Source organism: Acartia tonsa, chromosome 9 (genome assembly GCF_053477335.1).
Source record: "Acartia tonsa isolate MP-2025a chromosome 9, ASM5347733v1, whole genome shotgun sequence".
In the NCBI taxonomy this organism is placed as follows: Eukaryota; Metazoa; Arthropoda; class Copepoda; order Calanoida; family Acartiidae; genus Acartia; species Acartia tonsa.
Window position 1 is genome coordinate 39092176 of NC_137268.1, and position 14440 is coordinate 39106615.

Genomic DNA, 14440 nt, shown 5'->3' on the forward strand with positions numbered 1-14440 from the left:
AAATTTAATAGGTATAATGTCATTCTATAATATAATACATTTTAAACAAGGATGACAACATTATGAAAATACAATACATTAATTATAATAATATACATATATACTAAATAGAATGTCTATCTGACTATCTGTCCAATAAGGTCTAGTAAATAGCAAAATTATCGAAAGCTTTAACTTTTCTATTTTGAATCAATTTCTTTTATGCCTAAAATATCTATAATACAGCCTTAAAAATGGCTGAAATTACTAATTGACTTATATATTGAGGACTATATGGCCTTAAGAAAAATATGTTTGACATAAACTTATAATAAAGTAACATGATCTGTGTCTGTGTGTCTGTCTGTCTGTAACAAAGGATCTCTATAACCGTTAAACCGAGTATGTCACTTTGTGACTTACTGGACTTCCTTTCGTACAAAGGGGCCGAAACCTTTTCTTTCTATATCTACAATTCAAAATAGGGGGCGACTTCCCAATTCCCTTCCCCCACCTAAGGGGCCCATAGAGGCCTCTAGATAACATAGTCGCTAGTAACAAAATAATGACATTATAACCAGATACTTTTAATTAAATAATAATAACCAAAATAAAGAAAAATCTGCCCAATTTCTGTCAACAAAAGAGTTATACTAAAACGATGTACAGTGATGTTTAGGAAAACAAACGATGATATTTAAAATAGCTAGAATATTCAGGGAGGAAGGGGACATTGGGCTGTTTATTACACCAGTCCCGAAAGTATTATAATAACGTTGCCTTAATAAATTTGGGAACTTTATTGGTTGGTTTGTTAAGTTAAGTGTCAAATCGTTTCAACCACTAATTGTAATCTTCAGAAGGGATAATTTTTTGTACCAACATTGGGGATGTACATCAATTAATGTCTTATCCCTTTAGATCCCTGTAGAATATTAGTAGACATAAAACAGATACACAGCACTGAAAGATTCATACTTTGCTATATTCACTTGGACGTTTTCACAAAACAGCAATTGACGTGTAAAGGCAAAAGCAAATAAACAAAAACAGCTCTGAATAGGTTGAAAAGGTTGGTTCAAGTCTTCATTTTTGCATATTTTTGACAAGCTTATGGGAGAGTTGATTTATATTACAATTACATCGATATTAAATTTATCTACAAAAATATACTAAAGTAATAAGAATTTGCTGTCTGAAACTAAAGAATAAAGATCTCCGAAAGAGCTCGTCTGATTTGGTTGCAATCTCCAGGGAAGATTTATAGATATTTTAAAGTAGTTTTAGGCAATTAACTCTTTCGCCCTTTCCTAGAGTCCAGGGGCGATGCAATTTTTTATTATAAAAGTAAAGATGATTTAAATAGCTAGAGAAGTCTAAGTAAAGACTTTGTAATTGTTAAAACCTCAATTTAAATGCGAAGCAATCAAATGTTTAATTGTCTGTATTTGTGTATTTGTACTAGTTAGCTTTTATAACATTTAATTTTTACTTTTTGTAATAAACATAATTTCGCTAAATTCATGGGTGAGAGCGTCATAAAAATATAGAAAAGTAAAAAAGTGTGAAACAAGTTGAGAACAGAAAAGTACGCAAACACATTTTTAGAGGTGATGCTACTTTATAATTTGAAGTGATTTCTCGGCTCCTAATTAGGATAGAAGGGTGAAATTTCTTGTCAACATTCCTATAACAATGGAGCATATTTCAGTTAAAAACATCCAAGGCGGTTAGACAGCTGTTAAGCATCTTTTTAGCCGCTTTTATTCGAATATATCTGTGGTGTTCCGATTTTAAAAATTTGGGTGAGTAAAAAACTATAAAAATAAAATTTCATGTTATTATTGTGTCTAGATGAAAAAAGAAGTAGCTTTATTTCTTATTTTTGTCTTTTTCGTATTGATATTTTCCTATTTATGGATGTTGTCATCCTTGTTAAAGTTATGCTTGCAATAGAAAGATTTATTGACAATAGAAACTAAAAATGGCAGAGCAAGTGTATATAGAATTTTGATGGAGGAGAAAAATTATGAAGGGGGCCAAAAAAGTTTTAAAACACTAGAAATGTACCAGTGGCTCCGCCTCAAAATTGGGGGTGGGGGCTGGGTGAATTCTCGCTATCATTATATGAGCAGGGAAAATGGACATTAACGGCACTTATATAAAAATATCATTTAGTAAGATCTTAAGGAACAAACGAACAGACGGACAGAAAGACAGACATCATATTATTATGTATTACAGATGACAAATATTATGTAATCAAACTAATCATTTAAAATTACAAAGCTTCTATTTTTCTAAAATAATAAATTACCTTAAGATTAAAAAAAAGTATGTAAAACTTCATATTTATATGTTTAGGGAAAAGGGTATAATAAATCATAGATTTGACTTTTAATTTTACACGGATATCCGATCAAGACACGGGCAGTGGGGTTATTTTAACAACGAAAATCAAATGCTTTGCTAAGTTCAAACATACATTAATTGTTCAAAAGATCATCCGTAATATTGATCTTACAAAATAAACAGAAAAAAAGTGCCCATAAAAAATGACTGCATACTGGCCTACAATTTGTCAATTAAAATGTATACTGGCCTGCCATTGGTAATTTAGTCTGTGTATTGGCTATCATTAGTCATTTGTATTGTATGACTTTTTTTAAATTCAAATAATAAGTAATGAAAAATTGTTAGATGTATATCATATAAGGAAAGTAAAATCAATAAGTTTTTACTTTTTTGCTATTTTTAATGTTGCTTACTTGAACCCAAGTCTATTAGGATGTTAAACATTAGGGAAATCAGATAAGAAGAGTTATCCTATACGTTCATGAATATTGAAATTTAATCACATAAAAAATTAAGGATAATATTGATTCAATATAGTTTTAAAAGAATATTAACTTTTTAATATTTTAATTTTGACACAAGGATATGATTCTATCTATAACGTAAATTTTTTTGGTTATTTAGATTTTAGCTCTATTTTGAAAATATACAGTGAATAAATAAATCAATAAGACAAGTACAGAAGCATTAATAATTTTTTAGGTCAAAGGTCAAAAATATCATTAAATTTGTCGTAATCATACAAATTTTTATCATTAATTTTAGATCAATTTAGATAAAAGCGGCTTGTTTCAATTTGATCTTAAATAGTTTTTGAAGGGAGGGAAGGGACAATGGGCTGTTTTTTACACTAGTCCCCAAAGTTTCAAGATTTTGATTGGTTGGTTCATTAATTTAAGTTTTCAACCACTAATTGTAATCTTGTATATTATCATTGGGGATGTACATCAATTTATCAGCCATTGTCTTATCCCTTTAGATCCCTAGATTTCTGTCATATAATTTTTTTAAATTTAATTCATAAAATATTTCACTTCAATGAACAAATCATAAATATACACGAGTATTAATAAATATTGCTTTTTTTCTTAAATGGATCCAAAAAAAGTAAATAAAATGTTCTTTTTGACATAAGAAATCTTGAAACTAAGAAGAAAAAGATATATTATCAAGTCTAATGTCAAGTTGTTTACACCCAAAGTGTGAATTACAGAATTGTTTTTCAGACAAAAATATTTTTTTTCAATCTTTCTCTTCCGTTTTCAATCTGAGGAGCAAAGACCTTCTATGATTTTTTAAAGTAAAATTTCTTTAAGATTTCAAACTGCAATGATTAAATTGTATTAGATTAAAATGATGTGTGTCTGTCTGTACCATAAAATCATGATAACCTCAAAGAACTTTATAGTACTTATAAAAAAGGACGTCAAACAGTACAAATGACTAATGAAAGGCCAATACAAAGACTAAATTACCAATGCCAGGCCAGTATAAAATTTGATTGAACAATGGTAGGCCAGTATTTCGTCGTTTTTTATAGCCACTATAAAAAGCTTCCGCTAACCGCTTCTATAAAATTTTAGGAAAATTATTTATAGTATAATCTGCATTCAGATTTAAAATATCCATGACTATTTAATTTGGGTATACTTCAAATAAGCATAATAAATAAATGATTTTAAGTAGTATCAACAGAAAACTATAATCCCCTTTCATGAAACTAATAGGATGTTTGTGTGTCTGTAGCTTACGATCTCACTAACCTCTTAACCGATTATAAAAAGGAAAGTGCAGGGTCGACATATCCTTTCCCTGAAATGCCCCTGGAGGACTTTAGGGATGAAGCCGCTAGTTATAAAAATTGTGTTAAATAGTAAAAAATATAATTATAATCATAATGCTTAACGTTGGCTATAATGTTGTCATAAATAGCAGGTATATTAGATTCTATAGTGGCATTCAATGGGATGGTAGCTTTTTGACTTTTTTTATTTTTACCATTCCGTTTATATTTACCATTAAAAAAACAGTGTATCAATGAATAAGCCAGCTCAAATATTCCAGTAATAACTCGGGTTTTAGCTTTTAGTTTGCTTTTGTTATTCGGCTAAACTTAGGAAAAACACACTCTTGTTTTGATTTAAATAAACAAGGATGACAACATCCATAAAAGCGAAGCACTGAAACGGTAGGACAAACGGACATTAACACTTGTATGGTATCTGAACTGAATAATCAGAATTTAAAAGTATTAGAGTCGAAGCAAAATTGTAAGTAAATTTGTTGAAAAAACTGCTTGAAGCAGGATAATGTTTATGGACATACTTACATTTTTGGACTTGATTATAGAGTTGCTTCGCTTATTATATTGTTCGTTGTTGTCCCAGGAATCAATATACCAAAAATCAGATCAAACGGATAATTAGAACACTTGAAAATTTGTTGTTAAAAAAGTAGAAAAATCAACATTTTTAAAATGGACGTACGGACATTCTTGTAATGATTATAGAGTTGCTACGCTTTCTAAATCGTGCCAAACTACTACAGGAATCATCATGCAAAGTTTGAAATCGATAGGACAATTCTAACATGCCTAAATTAACGAATAAAAGCTATCTATCTCAGACAAACGGACGGACGGACCGACCCTAATTATAGAAAAGCTTCGCTTTTAAAAACACTATGATGAAATGTTTTGTCTGAAGTCTAGGTAATAAACAAGAAAATATATTCAAATTATAACATAAACAAGTTTATATTTCAAATTTAAGAAATTAATAATGTTATTTTTAAACATTATCACATCAAAAGGGTTGTTGTTTTGTTTTTACGATTTTTAAAAAGTAAGATAAAACTACGTTAAAATTTATAATATATGTTTTTAAGTTTAAATGTTTTGCTGTATAATATTTACTAGCGGCTTCTCCCCTAGCCTCTAATGGCTTTGTCCCAAGAGGTAATTTCCCCATAACCAAAGAAATGAGGGGGGGATTTTTTTTGTTTTTGGGGGGGTTGGGGGTGTCCCACCCCCCAAGAAAATAGCTTAAAACCCCCACAGGACCAATAGGTATATACCCTGAAGATTAGAATCTGATCTGTTTAGTGGTTACCAAGATCTTAAGGGATGGACGGACGGACAGACAGACATCAAGCTACTTTGTATTATAGATAGCATCGGTAGCCTTTAGGGGCACTTAAAGGGATATTTTTTTCCAGGGGCGATTTTATTAGGAGTGATGAGGTACCTACCTCCCAAAATATTTATAAACCTTCCCTGAACCTATAAGGAGCCTAATTATAAAGAAATTAATAAAAGTCCAAAGCTACACATAGAAAGACAGACAAAGAATCATCCTGGTACTTTTATTTACGGAAATATTTCTAATTGAAGCAACTATTAGTACCTAATAAAAAATTGACATCATACAATTCAAATGACCAATCATAGGCCAGTATACATTGTAATTGACCAATAAATAAATGTTTACTGGCCTATTATTAGTCATTTGTTTTGTATAACGTCATTTTTTAAAGGCACTCTAACCTGTTTATTTCTAATTTATATATTTTTTTTATTTCTTTTAAAGCCTGTTTTGAAACTAAAGTCCTCTTAACCTAAATGCAAAGATCAATTTGGCCATAAAGTACACTTTTGTGTGTATGCCTTTATGCTAAATAATATGACATTTATTTTGTTTATTTATGCTTCTTTTCTACATCTTTTTCTATACCTCAGAGAAATGGGTGCGTCAAATATCTTTTTTTCTCTGTCTGTCTGTCTTTGAGTATTTATCTATATCTATCAATCTATTTATCTTTTTTCCCTACTATACATAATGTACAAAAGTACAGGGCTGAATAATATGAAAATTCTATGTTGCTAAAGGCCCTTCAGGGTTTAAAAATAATCTAATTCTTATCTGTGTCTAGCTTTTATTGACTGTCTTTCTGTTTACATCACCTAAAGTAAGGAACAACCCCCCCCCCCCCCTCTTCGTTTCATTATTTTCAAAGATAATGGTGGGAGGGGTATAGTCACTTTCGTGGCAACGCACCTTAAGGGGCGATTCTTTTCACAGTAGGTTTTCTCCTATTTCTAGCCCCTGCGGGGCCAATTACCTAACCTCCGGGGCAATCACCTAACCCAATATAACCTAATCTAACCTAAAATAACCTAAAAAAAAGCCATTTTAAACGTACGACGAATCGCCCCTTAAAGGGGCCTTTGCCACGAAAGGGGACTATTCCAGGTGGTGGGAGAATTTCAGTGTTTAGGTTTTTTCTTGAGTTTGAGCCTTCATTGAGTCTTTTCAAAATTTTCTAATCTTTAAATCCATTCCTTTTGTAGTTTTTTTTGCGTTTTTGCCCCTCTATTTCTGCTTGTTATAAAAACTGACATTTCTAAAGAAAAACATATGTATTTTGATGTTCTTGTTTTTCCTTCTCCAAACTTCCTTGAGTTATTCTTAGAGTCCTAGTCTGACATTTAACAGCAATATTTTCTATTTATATACTCATAAATATATTTATAAATGTCAGGGTAGGGAATATTGTTTACAATAATTGCTTTCAACTATTCTGCTTTCTCGTAATATTTATTGTTTTTAAATCTAAAACTATTTCCCAGTTTGGCTTCGAAACCGGTTTTTATCCGCTGAATTAGAACCGGTTCTCAGTATTATGTATTTCTACGAGAAAAAAAAATGTACAATTAAAAAATTAAAACTTGTTTTTTAAGGCCCGAGATACCGAAAGCTGTTTATAATACGATGCGATAAATAACTATACCGGAAATCTTTTTAAAGGAGGGTAACTATTTTTCTTCAATGCATTTCTCAGTTTCTGTTAAATGTCAACACTTTTTATATCCTACAAGTATTTTTAGGGCTTTACTTGTGAAGGCTTTCCTTCATTTTTTAGTGAAGTAGATATGCAAGTTTTTTTTTTAATGTTTAGTGTTATACGTCCCCTGTTTTTTTAAAAAGTAAGAGAACATAGGGGGCATGAGCTATATATAACTCTTTCCAAAGAGTGAGTACTATGTCACGATTTTGTATTGGGTCTTTAAAATCAACTAATAGCATAGGAAATAAAAACACAGTCGAGTCCTTACAAAAGAACAAAAAACAATTTGCTAGTAAACGAAAAGGGTCTCCACCACTATGGGCAGGTGGATTATACATCTATACTTTAAATTCACCTAAAAATCAAGCAATTAGTTTCAAGTGTGTCTGAATTTGTTGATGCGCTATGAACAGATAGACTAAAGTATAGAGTAGCTGTGCTAATAAAAAAGAATCCTTACCGTTTGTAATAACTGAGTTAGTTGAATTCTGCAACGTACTACTACTCTGTCCCCTCTCCCTGAAAATAACTGAGTTAGTTGAATTCTGCAAGGTACTACTACTCTGTCCCCTCTCCCTGAAAATAACTGAGTTAGTTGAATTCTGCAAGGTACTGCTACTCTGTCCCCTCTCCCTGAAAATAACTGAGTTAGTTGAATTCTGCAAGGTACTACTACTCTGTCCCCTCTCCCTGAAAATAACTGAGTTAGTTGAATTCTGCAAGGTACTACTACTCTGTCCCCTCTCCCTGAAAATAACTGAGTTAGTTGAATTCTGCAAGGTACTACTACTCTGTCCCCTCTCCCTGAAAATAACTGAGTTAGTTGAATTCTGCAAGGTACTACTACTCTGTCCCCTCTCCCTGAAAAGCAAAGATTTTATATAAAACTTCAACATTTATTTTATATTATTATCAATATGTCTGTCCGTCAGTCCGTAACGCTTGGGGAGAAATGTGATTGTCTAGACACCTGAAATTTTTAGTGAAGATTCCTATGACACATGCAAATCTTGTATATAAATTGTCTTGTCTGTCTGTCTTCTAGTCATGCTTAAAATGACATAAACCTTATATTTTAAAGGTTTTGTGATTTTCTTTCAGTTTTTGCTCCATATTCTCACTCTTGCTTTATTACTTACTTTGTACATTCCATGATTTATTGCTTCGCTATTTATGGATGTTGTCATTTTATGAAAAAAATTTTACTCTATCCAATGAGTTTACCTGTTCATATTTTCATTCTCCTCTTCAGATTCATCGCTGCTAAAACTACTAATTCCAGAATCATATCTGTTATAGTCGGTGCCAGCTTTAGCCGCCTGGCCACTGCCATTTGTGCCAGCTACAGCTGTTGCCTTTCTTTGGCCATTTTGGTTGTTATTGGCACCATTAGATGGCGCCATAGTAGTTTCTCCAGTTGTAAGCTTGTTCTCAGTTGGTTTAGAGTCTCCTAGATAGATAGATAGATAGATAGATAGATAGATAGAAATTAGATAGACAAATAGACAGATAGATGGATAGAAAATAGATAGATAATATATAGATAGATAGATAAATTGAAAGAGAGGCAGATAAAAGGACAAATTAAAAACAAAAAAATGTATCAACACTAATTAACACAAAGACTAAGAAAATCCACTTCCTAGTAGAGGATTTTTTAGGAATATTCCGAAAAATTAGGGGATGGGACAATGAATGATAAATTAATAAACTCCTAGTTATGATAAACAAAAGTATCCCTGACGTAGATAGGAAAATCCGCTGATTATTTTGGACATAAATACTTTGTCCACTTAATTAAGTTACTTGTAACATTGGGAGAAAAATATAATTTTCAGCCCATTATCCCCTCCCTCCCTGGGAATACATGACTTTGAATGTCAAGTTTTTGCTTAGAATAAAACATTGAAATTTTAGGAATAAAAGTAATGCGTTTCTTTGTGGTAAAATTAACTAAGATAAACTTTAATTTCTTGTTGAGGGGAGCAAAGCTATTCTTAGGATACCTTAATAGGTTGCGTAGTTTTGTATTCATTTTGGAAGACTTTTAATCAATTTTACTTTGAAATTGGTATGTATATAATTTGTGAAGAAAATTAGACATTTTAGTCATTTATCGCATAGTATTATAGACAGCTTTCCGCAGATATTAAAATAAAAAGGACAGGGCTAACAAAACTGATAATAATCTTATGCTTTTTATTCTAATATTCGTGGGAAATTTTCTGTAATACGATGCCATAGATGATTTTTCAGTATGGCTGAGAATCTTAAATAAAACTATACACAAAAGCGTTAAAATGAAAATTTGCGGTCGAACAATCTTTCTTCACCTACTATTTTCTGTAGCCAAATATTCACTTTTTTGCACAATTATTGAAATACTTATCTGCGCAATGAAGCATATTATAGATCCTTGTTAAATATGCAACATGTTTCCTTATGTTTACTTAAAAAGAAAGGGTTGACCTTCTATTTTATGAAAGTATTCTGTCAAAAGATAAATCTTCAAGGATGTGTAAACATAGAGAAAACTATAGATGCATGATTATGTAGCTCCTCCTTATGTAAACAAACATTAAATCTATCATAGTGCAGAGAAAGAAAAAATATTTTGCAAGCTACTTATCCGTCAAAAACGTAAAAGAGGCATTTTTGTCCCTAGTTTTTGTTAGTTGGGTTGAGGTATCTCCCCCAAAATTGTTTTAAACCTTCCCCGGACCAATATGAAGCTTCAATACAGCGATTAAAATGGAAAGACAGACAAACAGACATATATCATGTTACTTTTATATAAGAATAGTTTATGCCAAATATAAATACATATACGGTTGATATGATAATTTTAAACTTATGTATAACATAATGCGAAGCTGCTCTATAATCTATTCATACCTGCAGACTTGTTCAGCATTCCCATGGTGAATCTGTTTAAATTTAATTTTGCCTCTTGTTTCTCATTCTCCCTCTTTATTCCCTGACCAGCGGTACTCAGCACCTAGCATTTTAGATTTATGTAATTATACATTAAAATCTTATAAATAACAAATAATAAACTATATAATAAATTATGCAATGGTAATAACTTTCATAAGTTATATTTATAACTTATGGTTTTTCCTCATAGAACCTATCAAGCTCTGAAACCCCTGCGAACTCATTTTGAAAATAAGGGTAGAATAGTTATATTTCCCTCTATTCCTAACACTTGCAGGGTGCCTACACCTGCGGTCCCTTAACCCTGCGGGGATACATAACCCAATACTACTTAACCTAACATACAATAGACAAAAAAAATTCCCCCCTTCGAAAAAGCACATTAAGGAAAACTTAATTAATTTCTTTTCTTTTTGAAAGTACTGAAAAAAAACCTAACCTTTTCAACAATAACTTTGGGCTGTGGATTGTAGGGTTCTGATTGGTAGAAAGAAAAGGGAGATTCTGCTCCGTTATTGGTTGCTGAGGGAGATGCTGTGCTCTTATTGGCTGAAGTTTTCGCGGGTAAAGGTGGAGGCTTCTCTTTGTCATTGAAGAAAGTTGACTGTGGTGAACTAAAAAATAGTTTGTATTCATTATATTATAACATGCAGTTTTCAAACTTTGAAATTTAAAAAAAACATAATTCTTATTATAAACTTTAAGCACAAAATGCTCTACATTGAGCTGTCTTTTTTAAAAAAATTATAAAATATTTGGTATTTGACCTGTTATCTTAAAGTTGAATCAAGGAAAATGTGGATTAATTTCAAGATAATGCAAATTATCCATTTATCTTCGAAATTTTTCCCTTAGACATAGAAAGTAGTGGGAATAGAACAACTTAATTTTAAAAAGCAAAAGATTGTAACTGGAATGTTTCAGCAAATTTGTTTTTTTAACTATCAGAAAAGGACAAAAAAAATTATACTAAAATTGGTTCTAAAATTTATAAGAATTAATTTCATTGAAATTGCGAAAATTATATTTGCTAACCTAACCCAACTGGACTGCTTATGAGAACAATTTTTACTTGAATTGAATATACATATTTGAGTACGGAGTCTTGAGCTACGCAATTAATACTTTAGTTAAATCACTTTTATTGCGAGTAACTCCCCTCCCCCCACCAACAATTTTAAGTATATCAAATAAAAATTAAAATTTAATAATTGTCCATCCGATTATACGTAAATATTACAGTTTTTATCAAAGTTCTTTAAACAATAAGATACAGTATTAGAAGCATAGCAACTCTATTACTTGGGTTTCTCAGATAAATGCGGCTCTACAACGCTGGTTAGTTCGATTATCTTAGCTTACTTTTTAGATGTGTATAAGTTATTTATTGCACCGAATTATATACAGCTTTCTGCGGATACTAAAATAAAAAAAATATAAATCTAGTTTTGTTGGCCCCGAAGTTTCGAAGAACAAAACTTGTATCGGTTTTATGTTTTTTTTTATTATTCGTAAACAATTGTCTATAATACGATTCGATATATTATTCTTACGTATGGCTTAGAACCAGTTCTCATCCAATGGATATAAATAGGTTTCGAAGCAATACTAAAATATGAGTTCTACTAGAAATTTGAGAGATTTTACCAATACTTGCAAACATTTTAACCACATAAAAATATACACAAACAATTTATTGATAGAAAAACCTGTTTTTTCGCATACTTATAGTGTGTAAAAAATCTTATAAATTGAAAAATTAAGGGTTTTTTTATCTGAAGCTAAAGATAACGGTTTTTGTGGAGCTTTACAAAGGTTCTTTTGGTTGGTTTTAGACTATTTTTGATGAATTTAACTGTTTATTTTTTAAATAAATTGTCGATATATCAGAAAGTAATCTATAATATCCATTATGATTTATTTATCTAAACCTATTCGATATAGGACATAGATATACCTATATAAAGATGTTATGGCCTTAAAGGAAGCCTGCAAGAAATGCTACGCTTTAACTGCTGAAAGACTGCCACAAGTAGACCCAATACCCCAAATTTGAAGCCTTCAACAAAAAAGTTCTAGGCATTTTAAAATGACATTTTATGTACAATGAAAATTTTGAAAGAATTGCAATGCTCATGTTGAAAACTTTGAAATTAAACTACGTGGCCTAAAAACAAAGTTATAAGCTTATTTTTGTCATAAATTTAGGTTTCCAGTAACTAATTATATTTTTACAATAAAAATACCCATTTTCATAGTCAAAATCATTTTAAAAAATTAGTTTTTACTTGCGTTGTACCGAATGTACTGTAGCCAATCAGAAGGCTGAATCAGCTTAACAACCAATCACAGCTAAGCTTGTATTAGTTTACCCCTTTGTTTCCGCTATGATTTTCGTTTAAAAATGCAATTTAAATCGAATTTTTTTCATAGATTTTGACTATGAAATGTTTTGTTTTTATTGTAAAAATGTAATCAGTTACAGGCAATCTAAGTTTCTGACAAAGATAAGGTTATAATTTTGTGTCTAGGCGACGTAATTTAATATTGTTTTTTCTTTTATGAGCATTGGAAATCTTTCAAAAATTCCATTGTACATAAAATGCTATTTTGAAATGCCTAGAACTTTTTTGTTATTGAAGCTAAAGGCTTTAAATTTGGGGTATTGGGTCTTCTTGTGGCAGTCTTTCAGCAGTTAAAGCGTGTTATTTCTTGCAGGCGTCCTTTAAGCTATGTTTTCGTGTTGTGTTAATAATCATAATTATAACAGAGCTTTAATATATTTTGCACCTAAAAATAAGAAATTAGCTACTGCTTCTCAAATAATAATTTGCTAATGTCCTTATCATAGACATATTATATTTAGATGGTCCATCTAACCCTAAAATTTGTTAATCTTAAAAAAAGAAATTCTAACAGACGAACACCTTATTTTAAGAAATGCTACTATTTATCAAAATATCAAAATTATTATTTTTTTCTAACAAAATCTGTACACAATATCAATCAATTCCATGGCTTGTTTGTTCCTTTACTTTTATCCTATTGGCTAATTTATGGATCTTGGACAAAGTAGCTTCAGACAAAGTAGCTTCGGACAAAGTAGCTTCAGGACATTTACTTAAGAAAAGTAGCTTTCTAAGAAAAATAGTCTCCAATATGACCGCAGCGCTCGGCCCCCTGGCCTGCCTAGCCGCGGGCGCTCGGCCCTCTAGCATATAACCTAACCTAACCTATGTTAGCCTTAGAACATTTATTGAAGAAAAATATCATCAACTGTGATAATACATAGGTGGTTTAGAATTTCGTGGATTTTGCAAAAAGTAGTTGATTTTACAATTTTTAATATTGTTTTTTACAAGTTTTGATAATGTTTTTACAATTTTTTGGTTAGGTTAGGTTATAGGCTAGGGGGCCGAGCGCCCGCGGCTAGGCAGGCCAGGGGGCCGAGCGCTGCGGCCATGACCTTTATTAACAATGGAGGCTACTTTGTCCTGAAGCTACTTTGTCCTGAAGCTACTTTGTCCGAAGCTACTTCGTCTGAAGCTACTTTGTCCGAAGCTACTTTGTCCAAGATCCTAATTTATAGAAAGTGTCTCTAGATTATATCTCAGTTGTTATTTATCTATCTATCTATTCTGCATGAAAATTTGCTAGAAATTGAAGAGAGTAAAATGTGCTCAGACTTTTATGAGAACTTCACTGACCACATTGCATTTTATCTCCACATTTAGTAGCGCAGCTACTCTATATGTAATTTTTCAAGGTGTATTTTATTTAAGGATATGTTTTCATACTAAAGAGATATGTTTTAATCAATGTTTGAAAAAAAAGAAATTATATATTCTATTCATTGTAAATAAGTTAAACAGATAATCCATCTTGTAGAAGTGAATCTAGCAATATTAGTTTGGTCCCTTTATATTTTCTCCCCCATAATTTCTTCAAAAATGTTTTGACTACTGTTTTACTGTGTTCAGCGCATACCCCTTTTCTCCTATTCTTTTTAACTCTTTCTTTTTTCCTATATTTTCTATCTTTTATTACCTCAATTACTGCATGATTAGGTTCCTTAGGAGTTCATAATTCGATAGTTTCTTTTTCTTATTTTTTTATTCTTTTTCTCTTTCTTCCACTCTACATTTATTCAATGTATGTCCAGTAAACTTTTTAAAAACGATTAACATTTGTTAGACGCATCGTATCATCCGCGGTTATTAAAATGAAAAATTATATAATTAAAACGTTTTGTTAGCCCCGAGGGGACGAAGTGGCTAACAAAACTGACATTAATTCTATTTTTTTTAATATTCGTAAAAATTAG

General features: G+C 31.1%; 1 protein-coding gene across 4 annotated transcripts in view; it reads right to left on the reverse strand.

The window, feature by feature from the left end:
* LOC145328897 (uncharacterized) overlaps positions 1-14440 on the reverse strand; it is a 62832-nt gene that overhangs the window by 31120 nt on the left and 17272 nt on the right. For all 4 annotated transcript variants that reach the window (XR_013882718.1, XR_013882717.1, XM_080172835.1 and 1 more), the window contains exons 7-10: positions 10556-10730; positions 10075-10177; positions 8404-8629; positions 7640-7698 (exon numbers count right to left, since the gene is read on the reverse strand). Coding sequence is in view for 2 of the 4 variants with exons in the window: in XM_080172835.1 (XP_080028961.1) it covers positions 7640-7698; positions 8404-8629; positions 10075-10177; positions 10556-10730 (563 nt within the window). In the remaining 2 variants the exon portion in view is untranslated. The remainder of the gene's footprint in view (positions 1-7639; positions 7699-8403; positions 8630-10074; positions 10178-10555; positions 10731-14440) is intronic.